Source organism: Acomys russatus, chromosome 4, assembly GCF_903995435.1.
Source record: "Acomys russatus chromosome 4, mAcoRus1.1, whole genome shotgun sequence".
In the NCBI taxonomy this organism is placed as follows: domain Eukaryota; kingdom Metazoa; phylum Chordata; class Mammalia; order Rodentia; family Muridae; genus Acomys; species Acomys russatus.
The window spans coordinates 78,410,909-78,428,493 of record NC_067140.1 but is presented as its reverse complement, the minus strand read 5'-3'; the positions used below and the strand labels follow the sequence as shown (position 1 = coordinate 78,428,493).

The 17,585-nt window shown below is 40.4% G+C and overlaps 2 protein-coding genes across 2 annotated transcripts in view; both read right to left on the bottom strand.

The window, feature by feature from the left end:
• Nucleotides 1–683: 683 nt before the first annotated feature.
• Otor (otoraplin) lies at nt 684–3,361 on the bottom strand. Its single transcript, XM_051145065.1, has 4 exons — nt 3,247–3,361; nt 2,823–2,962; nt 1,874–1,981; nt 684–707 (listed from the first exon to the last, which is right to left on the bottom strand). The coding sequence occupies exons 1-4, from the start codon at nt 3,359–3,361 to the stop codon at nt 684–686; spliced, it is 387 nt and encodes a 128-aa protein (XP_051001022.1).
• A 5,275-nt stretch (nt 3,362–8,636) lies between these two features.
• Nucleotides 8,637–17,585, bottom strand: part of Snrpb2 (small nuclear ribonucleoprotein polypeptide B2) — a 10,438-nt gene continuing 1,489 nt past the window's right edge. The window contains exons 2-7 of the mRNA XM_051144758.1: nt 17,084–17,172; nt 16,552–16,724; nt 12,769–12,909; nt 11,519–11,569; nt 10,061–10,149; nt 8,637–9,415 (exon numbers count right to left, since the gene is read on the bottom strand). Of these exons, the coding sequence (XP_051000715.1) occupies nt 9,256–9,415; nt 10,061–10,149; nt 11,519–11,569; nt 12,769–12,909; nt 16,552–16,724; nt 17,084–17,147 (678 nt within the window). The 5' untranslated portion in view covers nt 17,148–17,172 and the 3' untranslated portion in view covers nt 8,637–9,255. The remainder of the gene's footprint in view (nt 9,416–10,060; nt 10,150–11,518; nt 11,570–12,768; nt 12,910–16,551; nt 16,725–17,083; nt 17,173–17,585) is intronic.

Here is a 17,585-nt window from a genome sequence, read left to right as displayed (position 1 = left end):
TAACAGAGTGAAAGGAAAACTGTTACAAAGATTGCCCCACCCTAGCACCACCAGCCACAGTGCAAAAACACAGACTTATTTAAATTTGAGGAAACATAAATTGGAAGTTTAGAATGTAATGTTGCCTCTACTGAAATAACATGTTAAACATTTTAAATATAAAAATGCAGAGACATAGTCCAAATACGTATGAGTCCAAAAGCTTTCGTTTATACTTAACATCTTTATATCCAAGGGCATCAAATATAAATAGTAACAATACCAGCCTATCCTGACAAATATAGTATTAAGACTTCAAATGGCCAGAGTCCAAAAGTCAGACCTAAAACTCACCAAGCTTACATACATAGAGTCAGAACCTGGAAAAATGGCCACTTAGAAATAACTACAAATAGAACACCTTGTATGTGCATCACTGTAGATGAAGATTCTCCTCTCTGAAAATTAAGTCTTTCATTATAAGTGACATCTACAAGTCACACAGCAGGTGTGGCTGCCTGTGGGAAGACCTGGGCAACAGAAAACAAAACTAAGTTGACAGTTTCCACGTGTTAGAACCTTCAAGATCCAAACTCCTGCCACCAAATTTAGCCAGAAAGGTACAGATAAACAGTTTTTTGTTACTTCCACTTCTTTTCTTCATCATTGGTGTTTTTTATTTTATCTGCAGTTTAATTAATTTCTTATTCACAGAAAAAGTCAATATCCTGAAGAGGAGAGAGAGAAAAAACAAAAAGAGATTGAACTTTCAGGGAGTGTTCCAAAAAAGCAGGTGTAGGTTTTTAATTTAAAAATAAGACTTAAATTTGGATTTATGATAAGTCCAGGTGGGAAACCTAAGGATTTTAAACAATTATCACTTTAAGTCAAATACTACTCGAAACGAAGGTCTTTAACATACACCTCTGGGTTACAGTTGCTTGACAGCTGGAGCGAGCACAGAGCCATGAAGGAACGACAAGTGAGCCGTGTCTGTGGTGCTGGGCTATGATTGAAGCCAAGCAGTCAGCTTGGGAAACTCACTTCAAAATAACTGTCTCACAAATGATTTTTCTTTTTTCTCTGCCACAGTTTACAGGGCCCGAGGGCAGTGGGCAGACTGGGATTTTATTTCGTGCATACGTGGAGTCTCTCTGCCATAAAGATAAGACTCAAAGAATTTTCTAGACAGTTTTGATCTTCTCAAAAGCAAGTGGAATTCTTTTTCTTCAATCTACCTTTCATTAATAAATCTACCTTTCATAAAACCATCAGGAAGAACAGCTTGGTAATTTTTTTTAGTTCCTGTCTCTATGGCACAGATGCCTTCCAGGAAAGCTTATATTTAAAACAGGAGTATCGTGTTGTATACTTCAAACATGCTGTTAGTCTCCATTGCTACACACACACACACACACACACACACACACACACACACACACACGAGGGGGGGTGTTTAATATATGAGGTGGCAGGTGGGAATTATAAATCAGCCTGGACGGGATAATCATCTTAGAGTGTATGTATACATCAAAACATCAAGTTGTACATCTTCAATATACAATTTCACTGCTCAGTTATATTCCTGATAAAGGTAAAATGGTTTTCAATAGTTTAAACATTTAAAGAAGAATCAACTCATATAAAGTGATTACAGTGTGTGAAGAACGTGTGTTAACCTCATAGTCAACATGTCCATGCATGTCATGTCACCATTTCATAAAAGTCACTGTTGGTGCCTCTTTTGTGCAGCATATGCTGTAAGTGGGAGAACATAGCCTTTTCTTTTCTTTTCTTTTCTTTTCTTTTCTTTTCTTTTCTTTTCTTTTCTTTAGAACAAGTCTACATTACTCCACGATCTGAGTTGTCCCCCAGCCACCTCTAAGAGGCTTACCGTGGTTGGGATTTCCTTGGTGGCCTCCTGGTATACTTGTTGCTCCTTAACTAACTTGCTGGGGAAATAACCCACAATTCCCATCTCATCCTTGTGGTCACCATAAACCTGTGAGACCAAAACAGCAGCGTCAGGACAAAGCTGATGTCTGGGGTGTTGAAAAACTCCTTTCCTTGTAATGAAAATCGCATGAGCCAGCGCTTCCCTTCTGATGTGCATTCCAGAGAGAAACTCCCTGGCAGCATGGGGAATTCTGAGTCTGTGCTTTTGGGGGCAGGGCTGCCTGGCCTGACTACTTTAACATTGCTTCCCTTTCTGTAATCTCATGACTTGCCTGAAACCTTCTAGGATCTAAAAAAAAAAAAAAAAAAAAAAATCAAGGTCAGTGAAAAAAATTAAAGCAAATAGGCAGTCATTTTAAAGAATGTATACGCCCCATGTCTTAACAACTTAAATCGACATTCACTGAGTGCATCCTGTTTGAATCCTTCAGTGTTATAGACTGTATCTTCTGGTTGACATCACCCATGCTCCATCCCTCCCTGGCCTCTGCTTAGTTTGTGGGTACATTTTAGCTCAAGAAAGCAGCTCTTGCAGAATCAAAGAGGGTGCTAATTTTTCCTAAAGGAGCATTCTCATTTAGACTGACCACTGACACACAAACCTTGGCAAATCCTCTCAGATATTTTTTGAAGGGGACTCAACTTCCATGCATGTGTTTTTGCTGGTCAAAACATCGTTTGACTTTCCTTCAGTTTTTTTATGCACTGCCAGAAAATGACAGCTACTATTAGACAATAAATAGTTTGAGGATAGGAAAGCCAGGAAGAAGTTAAGAGCAACACAAGATATAGATAGATAGATGGATAGATAGATAGATGGATAGATAGATAGATAGATAGATAGATAGATAGATAGATAGATAGATATAGATATAATCTCATCTTACACTGCCAGCCCAAAATTCTCCAGCTCCGTTTTCCTTTACCAGCTTGGAATAAACGTAGATCTGCTGCCCTTTCTTGACATTGATGAACCTACAGTCGGGGGCACTGTAATCTTCCTGCGCTCTAGCCAGGGAAATAGTATCTGGAAGAAAAAAAAAGGATGTGACTAGAAGTAAAAAGGCCAAGCATATAAGCGAAGTAGGAAAGGAGGTTTCAGACCGAGGCGAGAGAGGAAGCCAGAAGATTCAAAGCTGCAACAAAGTCTTAGGCAAGTGAATGCGCGACCCCAACACACCACGAGACACAGCGCTGAGAACACAAGCACATTTTAGATTCACTACAAAGTGCAGTCTGGCTTTCTGCCGGATATATTTTCAATGATATGATTGGAAGATAATGAAAACCAAACCGTTAACAACGCCTTACAGACACACTCCTCATCTGCACACAACTTCTTAGAAGAAAGTTTATCCATAAATACTCCATGCCCAGTGCGCAGAGCCGCAAGGCCCCAGAGCAGAAGAATCAAGGCTCTTGCCATCTTCCTTCTCTGCTGTTTCAACTAGCACTCTCTGCCTGACTTCAGTGGTTCTTTTATTTCAAAGCCAAATCTCTGGGTAAATAGCCAGCCAATAGGAAGGGGCCACATCCCCCCACTCCTCTCCCTGCCCCCCCCCCTTCATAATGTGTGCTCCTGGATCCCAGAGGCTTTTTAGCATTTCATTTTCCAGAGAGAGAAAGTCAAACTCCATGTCTGTGTTCCATACAAATGATGCACCATGGTTAAAGCTACATCTGCCATGGCTTGTGGTGTCCACCAGCAAAACACTGTTGAGGGAACTGTAGAAAGGCCAACCACTGTTTATTTTCTGTTTTATTCCCCTAGTCTTTCAGTTTATAAGCAAGCATGTATTGATTGTAGAATCTGTTCAAGATGTAAGAATGGGGGCTGGGGAAATGGTTCAGTGGACTTACTGTGCAAGTGTGAGGAATAAAGGCCAGAACTCACACAAAAACTGAACAGGCCTGGTGGCCCTGCAGGGACAGGCACAAGGCATCCTTGAGGCAAGCTGGCCAGCTAGAGTAACTGGAATCAACAAGCTCTGCTTCAGCAAGAACCTCAGTAAATAAAGTGGAGAAAAATTGAGGAACACACGCACCATCAACTTCAGGTCTTCCAAGGAACACATACACACATCTACACATGTGTAAACACACACACACACACACACACACACACACACACACATACCATGCTATACACATATACATTTTAAAAAGAAAAAATGTCTTGAGTATAAATTTTATTTTTAGTAAGTCAAACTAATAGAATTCTAGATTTGCATAATATATGTAAATGTATTTACATGATATATTTTTATTATTTGTATATGTAAATATAATTATATACTATAAAGAAATCATTTTTAACAAAATTGGCTAGATACCAGTTATGATTATTATCATCTTGGTATTTTATACTTTATTCCTTTAAAAAACTTTTTAATTTGTTCGCTTTACATCCTCGTTGTAGGCCCGTAACTCGTCACCTACCGGTACCCACCTCACTCCCTCTACCCACTAGTCCTCAGAAAGGAGAAGCCTTTCTCCCCCAACATCCAACCTTAGCCTATCAAATATCATCTGGACTGCCTGTATCTTCTTCTTCTGTTTCCTGGCAAGGCTGTCCCGCCAGGAGGAAGAAGTGATCAATGAGTGGGCACCAGAGTCCGCATCAGAAGTAGCCCCTACTCCCCATGCTATGAGACCCAAGGAAACTGTGCTGCCTATCTCTTACATCTGAGCAGGGGATCTAGGTCCTCACCATGCGTGGTCCTTGGTCCATCCGTCTCGGCAGCACCCCACCCTTCATCCCCCTGATCCGGATTTGTTGACTCCATTGGTCTCCTTGTGGAGCTCCTGACCCCTCCAGATTCTTCTATGCCCCAACTCTTCCATAAGACACTCTGTGCTCCACCTCAAAGTTTGGCTGTGAGTCTCAGCATCTGCTTCCATCCCCTGCTGGGTGGAGTCTTTCAGAGGACATCTATGGTAGGCTCCTGTCCTGTTCCTTCTCTTCAACTGCTTTCTGTGTCTATTAAACATCCTCTTTAGGATCCTCCTTGTTACTTATCTTCTTTAGTTATGTGTATTTTGTAGTGTGGTTATCCTGTATTATGTGGCTAATATCTACTTATAAGTGAGTATATGATAAATGTGTCTTTCTGGGTCTGGGTTATCTCACTCAGAATGATCATTTCTAGTTCCATCTATTTGCCTGAAAAAATACAAGATTTCCTTGATTTTAATAGCTGATTAGATTCCATTGTGTAAATGTACCACATTTTTTATCCATTCTTTGGTTGAGGGGCATCTAGGTTGTTTCTAGATTCTGGCTATTACGAATAAAACTGCTATGAACGTAGTTGAGCAAATGCCCTTGTTATATGGTGGGGCATCATTTAGGTTTATGCCCAGTGTGGTATAGCTGGGTCTTGAGGTAGAACTACTCCCAATTTCCTGAGGAAGCACCAGATTGATTTCCAAAGTGGTTGTACAAGTTTGCACTCCCACCAGCAATGGAGAAGTGTTCCCCTTTCTCCACATCCTCGCCAGCATGTGCTGTCACTTGAGTTTTAGATCTTAGCCATTCTGTTAGGTCTAAGATGGAATCTCAGAGTCATTTTGATTTGCATTTCCCTAATGACTAGGGGTGTTGGGCATTTCTTTAAGTGTTTCTTAGCCATTCCAAACTTTTATGATAGGTTTCTTAGAAGTCATGTTTGGCCCAAGCCACTGGTGGATTATGTAATACACTAGTTAACATCACAACCAGATCCTACTAACATGGAAGCAAGAGATAGGTGAGTGAGGAAATGAGCACAATTCCTTCTTTATTCCAGTGTATAACTTTCCCTCACTATAACACATGCCTGAGACAATCAACTCATAAGGAAAAGTTTATTTATTTTGGGTTCCAGTCCATGATCACTGCCTATTGATTTGGCTTTATGAGGACAGTAGCAGAGAACACCACTTATCTGATGGCTAGGAAATGGAAGGAAGGTGTGGAAAAACAGCCAGTGCGGCTCTGCAATCCCCTTTGGTTCACTCCCAGTGACATATATACCCTACAGTAGGCCTCGCCTCTCAAGCGCTCTACCCCCTCCCCATTGCACCCATCTTGGGAGCACACATTAAACATGTAGGGCTTTTTTTTTTTTTTTTTTTTTTTTTTTTTTTTAGAGCTCTTCAAAATCAAAACTGTAGTAACTTCCTCTAAGAATTATTTTACTCTGCAAATGCCATGATTGACCACAGAGAAGAGGGTGAAACTTGAGGTTTGTTGATCTGGTGGTTTCAATGAAAACACCTGCCGGCCACCATGCTTCCCACCGTGATGATAGTGGACTAAATCTTTGAACTGTAAGCCAGCCCCAATTAAATGCTTTTCTTCATAAGAGTCACCGTGGTCATAGTGTGTCTTCACAGTAGTAAAACCCTCACTAAGACAGTTAATTAGTCTCACTTTACTGCTCTTGAGTTAGTCTAGACCATAGAAAGAGGAACTGTAAGGTAACAAGCCAGTGGAAAATCACCATGCCCTTGGCCTGTACCTGAACCTGGGACTTGGAAATCCTTCCCTCTATGACTCAGGGTTAATGGCCAAGCAATACTTGATGGCCATGCGGTACTTCCTCATGAGCTCACTGTGCATGCTCCAAACCCCAGAAATCCCACCCTTTCAGGCTAGCCTGCTGCTCTCTGTTCCTGCTCAGAGGCAGTGGCCATTCTGTTTCTTTCCAATAAATCTCTTGTGTGCGGTTTGTTGTGTGGTATGACTCTGGTATTCCCTGAGCTCCCTATTGCTAAGATTTGTTTACACTGAAAAACCCTTTCAGAAACATTTAGAAGTCCTCAGTACACAGTTCCATCTGTTTAGTAAAGATGTGAGGAGCAGATACTGTGTGCCAAGTTCTGCTTTAGGCATGTGGAATCTAGCATTGAATAACAAGCAGCTTTGGTCCAAAACAGTTTCTCGCTTACCAGGGTAGACAGACAGTATCTAGCTGCTTTTTACAGGGTGATTGGGATGGGCATTTCTCTGGTGAGGTGAAATCCTGCCCCCACCTACTGTATCTTGACTATAGCTCCCTGTCAGCCTGCCTCTCCAACTTGGCTGACCATGTGGCTTCAGAGACCCACTATGAGGGACAAGAATTTAAATTATTAAGCAATTTTATGTAGAATTACTTTCTAAGGCGTAATGCAAAATATACCTAGCATAATAAAGTTTTCTTGCTTGGCATAGATATGAGTACATGCACATGTGTGCAATGGAGGCTTAGTGTTTGGTTTGTGTGAGTATAAGGGTTTTTAGAGTATGTATGTGTTGTTTTCCGGGGAGGGTCCTGTATACAGCTGGCCTGATTCCCAAGACTCTTTTATTCAGTATCTTTATTAGAGATGATAAAAAGCCCACAGTGGCCAAAGTGCCCTTTGCTGCCCAGCCTATCCACAGGTCATCCAGGGGAACTATGAGCCACTGCTACTGCCTCTTATCAATGTCAAATTACAAGAGTTTTCAACCATTTTCCTGCTTCCCATCAAGGAGAGAGTGAATTAGAAACCTTCTTAGAAAGTGGAATGGTAGGGTGGGTTTTGTTTTACTTGTTTTTCTTCCTTTAGTCCAAGGGCCTAAAAGCATCTGTAGGAAAATGCAAACATTATACCAAGACCATAGATACTGGTGAGTGATCCTGTGATGTTCAGATCCACGGGTTCACAGGTTCATTGGTTACTTGTAGCTAGCTAGCTCACCAGCAAAACAAAACAAAAACAAAAACTGTTAACAAAACTGGTAACAAATCTCTGGGTCCAGCCTGCTATTACTGAACCCAACAGTGAGTCTCCTGGCCATCCTGAGCCATGCAGTCTCTCTTCACTCCTGTCCTCCAGGAAACATAACCATCTGCTCTCTCTCTCGGTTCTTCAGAGCAGAAAGAGGGCAGAATATTGTTTCTTAAGATGTAATAACATCGACTATATATCAAAAGTATGGGTCTGCATTTTTTCTTGTCCTCATTTTTCAATTGCTTATACTAAGATAGCTTTTTTTCTGAGCATCTGTTTAGTCTAATCCTGCCTGAATGTAACATCTGTCATCACAGACTCATAATATTAAAGAGGGAAAATATACAAAAAAGCCTCAAGGTAACAGGAAACAGAGGAGCACACTCTCCATAGATTCAGAACTGCTTTTACTGGGTTGTCTGAAAGCACTATTAGTTCTATGTACTATTTCTGCAACTTTTATGTAAAATGGAAACTATTAAAATTAGATGTCATTCTTTTGTTCAAAACCTGACACATGTGAACATCTACCTTTATGTTCACAAGCGTTTTGTTCCTAATCCCCAAACGCCTGTCCAAGGGTGTTACAAATTGCTGCATTCAACACAAAATAAAGCTCACAGTAAAATTTGCCTGTTTTATTGATGGATCTGCTGAATTTGGGCCACTGCACACAATCATGTTACGACACAGTTGGTTTACAACATTCCCTTATCCCACACACTTCAGCCGTACACAACCACTTATCTGTCTTAACAGTTCTGCTATTCGGATAAACTTTACTTTCATTTGGAAAAAATAAGTCTTTGATATGGCAGTTTTAGGAACAATTCTTTTTTTTTTTTTTTTTTTTTTTTAAAGATTTACTTATTATGTATACAGTGCTCTGCCTGCATGTACAGCTGCAGTCCAGAAGAGGGCATTAGATCACATTGTAGATGGTTGTGAGCCAACCATGTGGTTGCTGGGAATTGAACTCATGACCTCTGGAAGAGCAGCTGGTGTCCTTAACCATTGAGCCATCTCTCCAGCCTCCTTAGGAACAATTTTTTGCTTATCCCCTCTTAATACATTTATGAGTAATAAAGTCTCTACCTAAATCTAAAAATGATCTTTTTGTAGGCACACAAGATAAATTCTAAGTTCTAGAGGAGTTTTAAGGAAATGCTAAAACAAGAATATCAAAAATCTTTCATTGTGCGCTGTATTTGAAAAGCAGTCAATTTCTAAAGATGGTTTCATTAGTATCTGTATCATTTGCTACTCCAAAATAACAAAACCCTCCTCTATGGAGTTTTACATACTTTCAGATGTGCTCTATACTGAAATAAGTGTTTGATGGTAGGACAAAAGACTAGCAAACAATGCTAAGTACACAGAATACAAATACATGTTTATTGTACAAAATTAAGGCTTTTTTGTTCATAGTTCACCAAAACTAAAACAAAACAAAAAAAACTTAGGTGCCTTTCTCTTGCAAACTTCAGTCTCACTTCCAACCAGTTAAAATGACTTGACAGAATGAGATCAAAACAAACACTATAAATAACACCAAGTCCTTCAAAACTGGCATTCCAAGTGTTATTTCTTGGCATAGGTAATCTTCATGGCATGGGATGGTGTTATCTTAAACCCTTGTAGAGCATCTCTGGCCGCTCCAGCCTGCCCATCATTTTCAAATTCTACAAATGCAATGTCATGTCTCCCGGGTACCAAGCGAACTTCCTTGAAACCAGGGAATCTAGAAAAAAACAAAAGCAAAAAATGCAGGCAAATGTATACATAAACTGAGTCACTTCCTGCTATTGGTCTAGGAAAACTAATCACATCCAACCAAGAATCCCAAATAGGATGGAGGCACTGGACATACAATTTTACCATGAAAGGGCAGCAAGAGTTCACGCTAATTCCACTTCTGTCAAAGGTTAGTTTCCTGTTTTACCCATCTATTAGAATAACTCTCACAGAGGAAATACAACTCCTTATTTGCTAAGCAGGGAGACCAGCTTCAATCCATGATTAATCTCAGACTAAATCAATGACCCTGCAGGGAACTGCTGCTGTGGGTGACAGTGAGTTCGGCGTATGGCAGTGCCATCTGTCCTGCTGTGGGTGACAGTGAGCTCGGTGTATGGCAGTGCCATCTGTCCTGCTGTGGGTGACAGTGAGCTCGGTGTATGGCAGTGCCATCTGTCCTGCTGTGGGTGACAGTGAGCTCGGTGTATGGCAGTGCCATCTGTCCTGCTGTGGGTGACAGTGAGCTCGGTGTATGGCAGTGCCATCTGTCCTGCTGTGGGTGACAGTGAGCTCGGTGTATGGCAGTGCCATCTGTCCTGCTGGAGACTCCGACAAACACAGCTGCTTAGTGAAAAAGCAAAGGACTTACTGATTGAACAGCATGGACAGCATCATCTCGTTCGTCTCTTCTGGTAAGTTATTCAGGAAGAGGATATAGTTTGGAGGGTAATCAGGGACCTGGTGAAAGCAAAAGGCAAAGTCAGCTTGTGGATATAAACTGCGCTGCGAGATATTCGGTTCTAAGAAACATGAAAACCTCATTCTCAGAGAGCTACATTGCAGCGTTTATGGGCCTGTGAAACCTGAACACACAAAAACAAAAGCTGAAAACAATGACACCAGAGATACAGCCAGAAACCTAACGACAGGAGAAGCCAACATTCAAGTTAGGACACCTCACATCTGGAAGGCTGTGATTCTGTGAAGACAGTATTTATAGATGAAGTGCCTATAGGTCAGTTGTAACTGGGGAATTCTGTCACCTGTGGTACAGAATTGAAGAGTCTAAAAACTAGAAAAGGAAGCAGCATTGGCATCCTTAGCTGGTCAGACTACTCAGCTAGCACTCCAGCACCTGACTCCTGAGCGTCACTGCTCACTGCCAGAACACGAGGAAGTTCGGAATTCAAACCCTGGTTCTATTGACAACCACAGACTGCTACATTCACTCTGTTCGAGTGCACACATGCACACAGTGAATGGCATATACTCCATCTACTTATCTAAAGCAGGGAGTAGATAAAGGATTTATATATAAGGTACTGTCTGCTTGCTAGTATCATGGACAGAAAATACAGTGTAGAAAGCAATTAGTGAACAACTCAGGACAGAGGATTAGGTGGACAAAATAACCAGTTGTAAACTGACTACAAGTTCTGAAAGAGTTAAAAGAATAGAAAAAAAGATCACAAAAAAAAAAAAAAAAAAAAGCAAAGGGTCAGGTATCTCAGCACTGGGGAGGCTGAGAAAGGAGGATTGCATCAGGACCGTCTCAGTGCATGTGAGGGGGGCCGGGCAGCTGACACAGCCCTTGCCTAGCACAGAGCAGGCCCAGGGTTCAATCCCCAACAACAAAGGAGAAGAAAATCAAAAGCACCTAACTCTAATACTACACCTTTCTTGCCAGTCCTGTAATTTAGACTATACTCAAAGCAGGAAACCTAGAAAATGAGATTGCACTGGGGAAGTGGAAGCAACGCTAACTGCAAATCCTGCTGCCAACGTGACAGTGCATCAGCCCCCAGGGTGGAAGCATCCCTCCCAAAGCACTCTGACCACACATCTGTGACATCTTGACTTGTGCCCTGTGCCCACAAAGGCCTTCTCTCAGCCCCACACTCTGCCGTTTTGATCTTGTCACCAATTCACAGCAAACAAGGAATCAGGGCAGGTTTTGTGTTCTTGTCTTAGGGAAACTTAAATGTTTTGAAGAGTGAATTTCTTTTATGCCTTGCAAGTGGAATTACTTGCTTTTGCAGACATGCATACTATTTTACGTTGCTGTAATTTTTATGATCTTAACGCACCCTATGAAGGAATATATTACCTGAGGGTTTGGTGCTGCGTTTCCTTGAGCATTAGCTGAATTTGGTGTTCCCTACCAAAAGGAAATTGAGATTAAGAAATGGTTAAATTTTAGCTCTGGTAAAAAGCAACTGTTATTTATAATATAAACACAACATAAAACAAACTGTAAGATACTTTATTCCATTTTACTTTAAAATCCTACATCCTAACAATTTACTTAGTTTGTCAGTTATTTCTGAAATGTCTATCTCTCAACTCTATAGACTACATCGTAAAACTTAACATTTGAATTTTTTTTGTTTTGTTTTGTTTTGAAGCAGTTCTTACTATGTAGCTCAGCTATCCTGGAACTAGCTTTGTAGACCAGACCACCTGTCTCTCCTCCTGAGAACTAGGATTAAAGGCATGTACTACCATGCCCTAAATTATTTAAACTTTAAATGATGGGGAGACCAAGTGTGCTGTGAGGCTGAGCCAAAAGGGCCACCACTCGTGTGATGACAGACTCCATCTAGGCTGCTGAGCTGAGACCTGTCTCATTAAATAAATAAATAAACAAATAAATAAATACATAAAGTTAAATAAATAAATAACTTAAAAAGTGAGGGAAAGGAACAGTCTTAGGTCCTGCTTTTTAAAACAACTCCATGTAAGCATTCTACTGAGTCAAATTGATTTAAATCATTTTAAACCCAGAACTAACTACATTTCTTTTTTGATAATTTCACTTTTATTAGAGATTTCAAATGCTGTCTCTTGAATTCTTTAAAGAACCTCTGAGTAGGAAATTCATGATGATGAGATTATGTACAATTTATAGACCAAATTTAAGAAAAATGCCAATAGCTATGTCTTATAGAAAGATGTCTTAAACAGTACCATATTTTTTGGACCAAAGACGCACATTTTCTCCCCAAAAGTGGGGGCGGGGGAGAATTAGGGTGCACCTTATGGTCTGACTGCTGTATTTACCATTTTTCTTGTTTTACTGCTCTAAAAACTGGGTGTGTCTTATAGTCCAAAAAAGATGATAAGTGAATCAGAATAACACTGTTTACTAAAAACCTCCATGTGCAAAGGCTGATATTATAAATTGTTGTGTAGATAAACACTAGAATTTTAGAGTTTAGTTATTCCAGCTTCACCTTTAAACATACCCATGTGTAACACACTCCCCAAGGACCATGTCTCATGTGTACACACACACACACACACACACACACACACAGACACACACACACACAAGATCTGTGAACTTTGTTGTCTCACCTGACCAGGCTTTTTGTTTGCAGCTGCTGCAGCCTGTTCCATGGTTTTAGCTTTCTTCTTTTCCTTTTTCTTTTCCTTGTCAGCAAAAGTGCCACGCATTTTAGATATTATATCGGAATCTGTTTTTGCATACTGAATTCTCTGTTTTAATTATAGGAAAACAAATTACTTCACTTTATGGTAGGTTGTTTACAATAGTTGTCAGCCTTTTAAATCCCAGTACATGAATACACTGCAAACTAATTTTAAACACATGTCTAAAGAAATCATCGAAATAAATTAGTGGAAATAAGTAGCGGCCTGTGATTCACAATAAAGCAAACTACACTCAACTGCCTTTACTAAAGGACAAACGAAGTTGGGCTGGGTGGCTCAGACCTGTAACTTTAGCCACTCAGGAGGCCAAACCAAGACTATCACACATCCGAAGCCTGCCTGGGCTACAGAGCAATTTCAAGGCTAGTCTGAAAAACTTAGAATGTTTCAAAATAAAAGGTAAAGAGATAGCCAAGGAGAAGAGTGGTCACCTGTCACATATGACGTCCCAAGTTCAGTTCCCAGCATGATCATAAAAACAACAGAAAGCAACTAGACAGACTTCATTACTGCTTCTTCTGATTTAATAACTACAAAACCTTAACAATGACTCACAAAAGCCCAACATATGTCAATAAGTTGTGAAATGTATCATGGTATTTGTTATTTACAGTGACTAAAAGACTCATCTGTAAATGATTTCTCTTTGATTCTATCTTTAAAAAAAAAAATCAATAACTTAAATGTTAAAGTGGCTTGAGAGGAAACAGAAAAGGAGACACCAGCTGCTATGTCTGGCCTTGGTGTGCCTATTCCAGACAAAGCCAGCAAGATGGAAGGCAGCTGAGAGCAGCAGGCAGTCAAAAACACTGTCCAATCCAATAGCCAGAGCCTATAAACATGTAGATTTTGACACAGTAGGTCTAGGTAAGACGTTAGATTTTATGCTTTTAGCAAGCACAAAGGGAATGGTGACCAGCTTTGAGGAGTGGGACCTTACACAGTCTAAGTTTGCCATATAGATAAGTTTATCACTGATGAAATCAATGGCCAAATATTTCTGCCAATATTCTGTACAGTTACCTAGGGTGTAACTCCCTGCAAGCTGCAATTTCAATTCAGACAAAAGCATCTCTAGCGCTCAGAGTCAACATTTCTCTGATGACATCAAAACACAAGAATCCTACAAAGTATTCCTAGCCCAAGGATCTCCTCTTGGTCTGGAGAGGAGAGGGAGCGTTTTGATGAGGTGTGAGTTAGAAGACAAGGATCTCTGAAAACCCTCAGGGATTCTTTCCCCTCCTTCAGCTAGTCAAGACTACACCAGGGAAAACAGGACAGCAAGCCCCGCTCTGAAGCCTAGGCTGGGCCTGGCCAGTGTAGACTATTCTACTGAAGCAGACACCAACCAGCTCTGCTAACCTCGCCATCATGGTCCAATACACAAGACCACTTAGAAGAATTCAGTTCTCTTAGGTCTTCAATTGGCCCTGACCTGAACAGATCTTGGATACCTGATCTGTCTGCCTTTATGGTGGCACAGTCATCTAAGAAAGCATCTGATCTCAACAGTAGCTCTTACTAGGATATAATGTGCCTGCCCAGGACACTTGTCACTACTGACAGACACTGCTAGCTGAGATGCTTTCAGCTTTTAGTACGTAGAGAACAGGGATTCTGCCAGACACCCTGGTGAGTAGTAAAGACCCCAAAGTGCCATTACAAAGAAACCCTGGTCCAAATACCCATAAAAAATAAAATATAAGTCATCTCTTAAAGACAGCAAAGAACAAGATTTACATTTATTCCAAAAGGCTCATGACAGAGGCCTTCAGACAGTAGTTCTACTTTACTGAGGTCATTTTATTCCAAGTTAGAAGTTGAAACAAATTCTGCTCACTTCTGATCTAACTTAAAAGCGCTCAAATATAAGCAAGGCAGCTCAAAGGATCTTATTCATCCTGTCCAGATGCTGGAGATCTGGCTGCTCCTGCTAACCTTCCTTGGGGCAGTCAGAGACAGACTTCCAAATACCTTCAGTGTAAACCTAGACCAATGGCAAGTTTTCGCCCATTTTAAATGAGTCGGCAAGATGAGGCTACTGCCAAACTCAGCAAATATTTCTTCCTTCCTTTATCCAGTTAAGCAGACACATACCAACTTGCCACTTCAATCCAGCCAAGCTGCCTAGAAAGCCTGATGCTGCAAGCACATGAGGTCTAGATTATGTAAATTCTGCATAGTAAGTAACACTTCAACTTACTGAAACCCGGGAACGGTGTAGTAGAGGACACCCACACGCATTCACTTGTGCACACACGGCTTTCACTGCTTTTCTTGCTATGTAAGAGAAGAGCTACAACACAGGAGCCCCCGGCAGGTGAGGTCTACAACCCTACTACCTGGTCACATTAGAAAGCATGTTCCCTCCTAGCACATAAGAAACATGACAATCCTAGATGTGATTAGCATCCAAGCACTAAAGTATGTTATGATCTTTATCACTGAAAACTAAGATGGCAACACAAACAAGATTCTTAAAGGTATTAGAAGTTGAGGTAGGCATAGTGATAGACGCATGGATTCTGAACTCCTGGGTGTGGAGGCTGGAGGGTCGGGAGTTCAAGGATAACCCCTGGATTCATGGGTCTCAAAGAATGAAGCTGGAGGGGTTGGTGCAGGGGCATAAGGCCCTGGGTGCAAGACTCAGTGCCAGTGGCTATAGGACTACACCCTAAGTTAACAAGATTAGCCAGCCTCATGCCCAGTCCTTCTCCGTGACAGGCAGGGGCTAGGCATGTACTACAGCCTTAGGCCAAATTCAAACCAAGACCTGTTTTTGTAGAGCCTATGAATTAACAATTACTTCACACAGTTTTAATAGGTTGAAAACACACAAGTGAAACAATAGTATCAGAAACCTTATGTGGTCCAAAAGCCTGAAATATGTAATCTTTTAGTTTCTGCTGATCTCAAGATTAAACCAGAGATTCAACTTGCTTATATTTTAAGTGATGGTAGAAGTGAACTGGGGTATAGAATCTGCTAATGATAGATCCAGAATGAGGACTCAGATCCTCTAATGCACAGGCTTGGCTCTCCCATGACTTTCCAATCCCAGCAGAAAGGCAGTATGAATCCATACTGTAGGTACAGTGTATGTACGCACACTTAAGACGTTTGCTCAACACTTCTCAATCCTCTATACTAAGACTTACACACAGGGGCCTCAGCCCTCTGCACCAGCCCCTCCCACTGGATTCTTTGAGAGGAGTCCCATGAATCCAGGGGTTATCCTTGAACTCCTGACCCTCCTGCCTCCACTCCCAAGAGCTAAGAATTCATGCATGTACGACTATGCCTACCTTAACTTATAATATCTTTGAGAATCTTGTCTGTGTTGCCATCTTAGTTTTCAGTGATATAAGTTTTAACATATTTAATTTTGTTCATTTTAACTAGATAAATAATAGTTAATTCAGCTCTAATTGTGTATTTTTATTTAAAAATGCCTGTAAACACCTATGTGGTAGTACAACCTACCATCTCAGCACTTAGGGGATAGACTCTGGAGAATTAGCACTGGCTACACAACAAGCCTAAGCTACCAGAGACTCTCAGAACAAAATACCTATATTAATAAAAAAGAAATCTCTAAATAAACAAAATAAGAAAGCAACATCCTAGTAAAACTGACTGTGCCACTCAATAATAGTGATTAAAGCAGAAATAATAGGATTAGCTCACCATAGGTTTACCATAAAATGGAAATCCTTGCAACTGTCTCAAAGCATTTGTGGACGAGCCCAATTCCTTAAATATGACAAAAGCCTGCCCCCTCATTTTCATGGTCTTCAAAGCCACGATATCTACCACATGTCCAAACTGGGAAAATAGGGCATACAGGGATCTCTTCAATTCTGTACAAATAAGAAGGAAAACATTTTGTGAATGAAGCTATGATTAAGTTCATAAAATAACAATACAATGACCACGTCTACCATTCATTTATTTATAGTGACTTGACAAAAACACACCACACTGTTCCCATTTGCTACCCAATCTAAATAGTTATTGGAAAGCATTTATGAGTAAAAACAATTCAAAGCACTTCAATCCTGCATATTCTTATACTAACAATCCTTCAAGTTGTGTACAAATAAGATAAACCATGATGAGCACCAAGACAGACAACTAGAGGAGACCCTGAGACCCATTCTGAAGACGCGGATAAACACACGCAGTTTAGTTGTGAACAGGTAATTTTAAGAGAACATACCTTCTTTTTTAATTTTGTCATTCATATTGTTTATATAAATCGTGTGATTTGGTCTAATATCCATGTTTGGGTAAAACCCTTCAAAGAGCCTAAAAGAAATAACAAATAATCTGTTATTAACAAGGAGAGTTAAATCATACAGGTATGTGACATGGGCAAAGACAAGAACTTTTAGCTGTTAAATTATTTTTCCATCCTAGATGTCAGAAAATTTCAGCAGAAAGTAGACAATAATTCCTCCCTAGCTCCTGGGGCCATCTTTTTTAGACAAATGGAAATTAGTTCTCAAGATCAAAACTTGGTAGACTACCAATACACAGGTAGATTCAGAAACATAGCCAAGGTCATACTTTTTTTTTTTTACTCCTCTCCACACTTAAATGATACTGTCTTTTCATCTACACAATGAAGTAACTTTTTTAAAGGTTTATTTACTAATTCTTTGAGAATGTCAGACCATGTACTTTGATCATATTCACTCGAACTTTCTTTCAGTGAAATG

Bases quoted from the DNA above. Each gene is read 5' to 3' on its own strand.
- Otor (XM_051145065.1), bottom strand. From the start codon at position 3,361: ATGGCAAGAGCCTTGATTCTTCTGCTCTGGGGCCTTGCGGCTCTGCGC. The intron at 1,982-2,822 runs GTAAGATGAGAT...TTGGTCTCACAG, and splicing joins GAGAATTTTGGGCTGGCAGT to GTTTATGGTGACCACAAGGA. The intron at 708-1,873 runs GTAAGCCTCTTA...TCTCCTCTTCAG, and splicing joins CCAAGGAAATCCCAACCACG to GATATTGACTTTTTCTGTGA.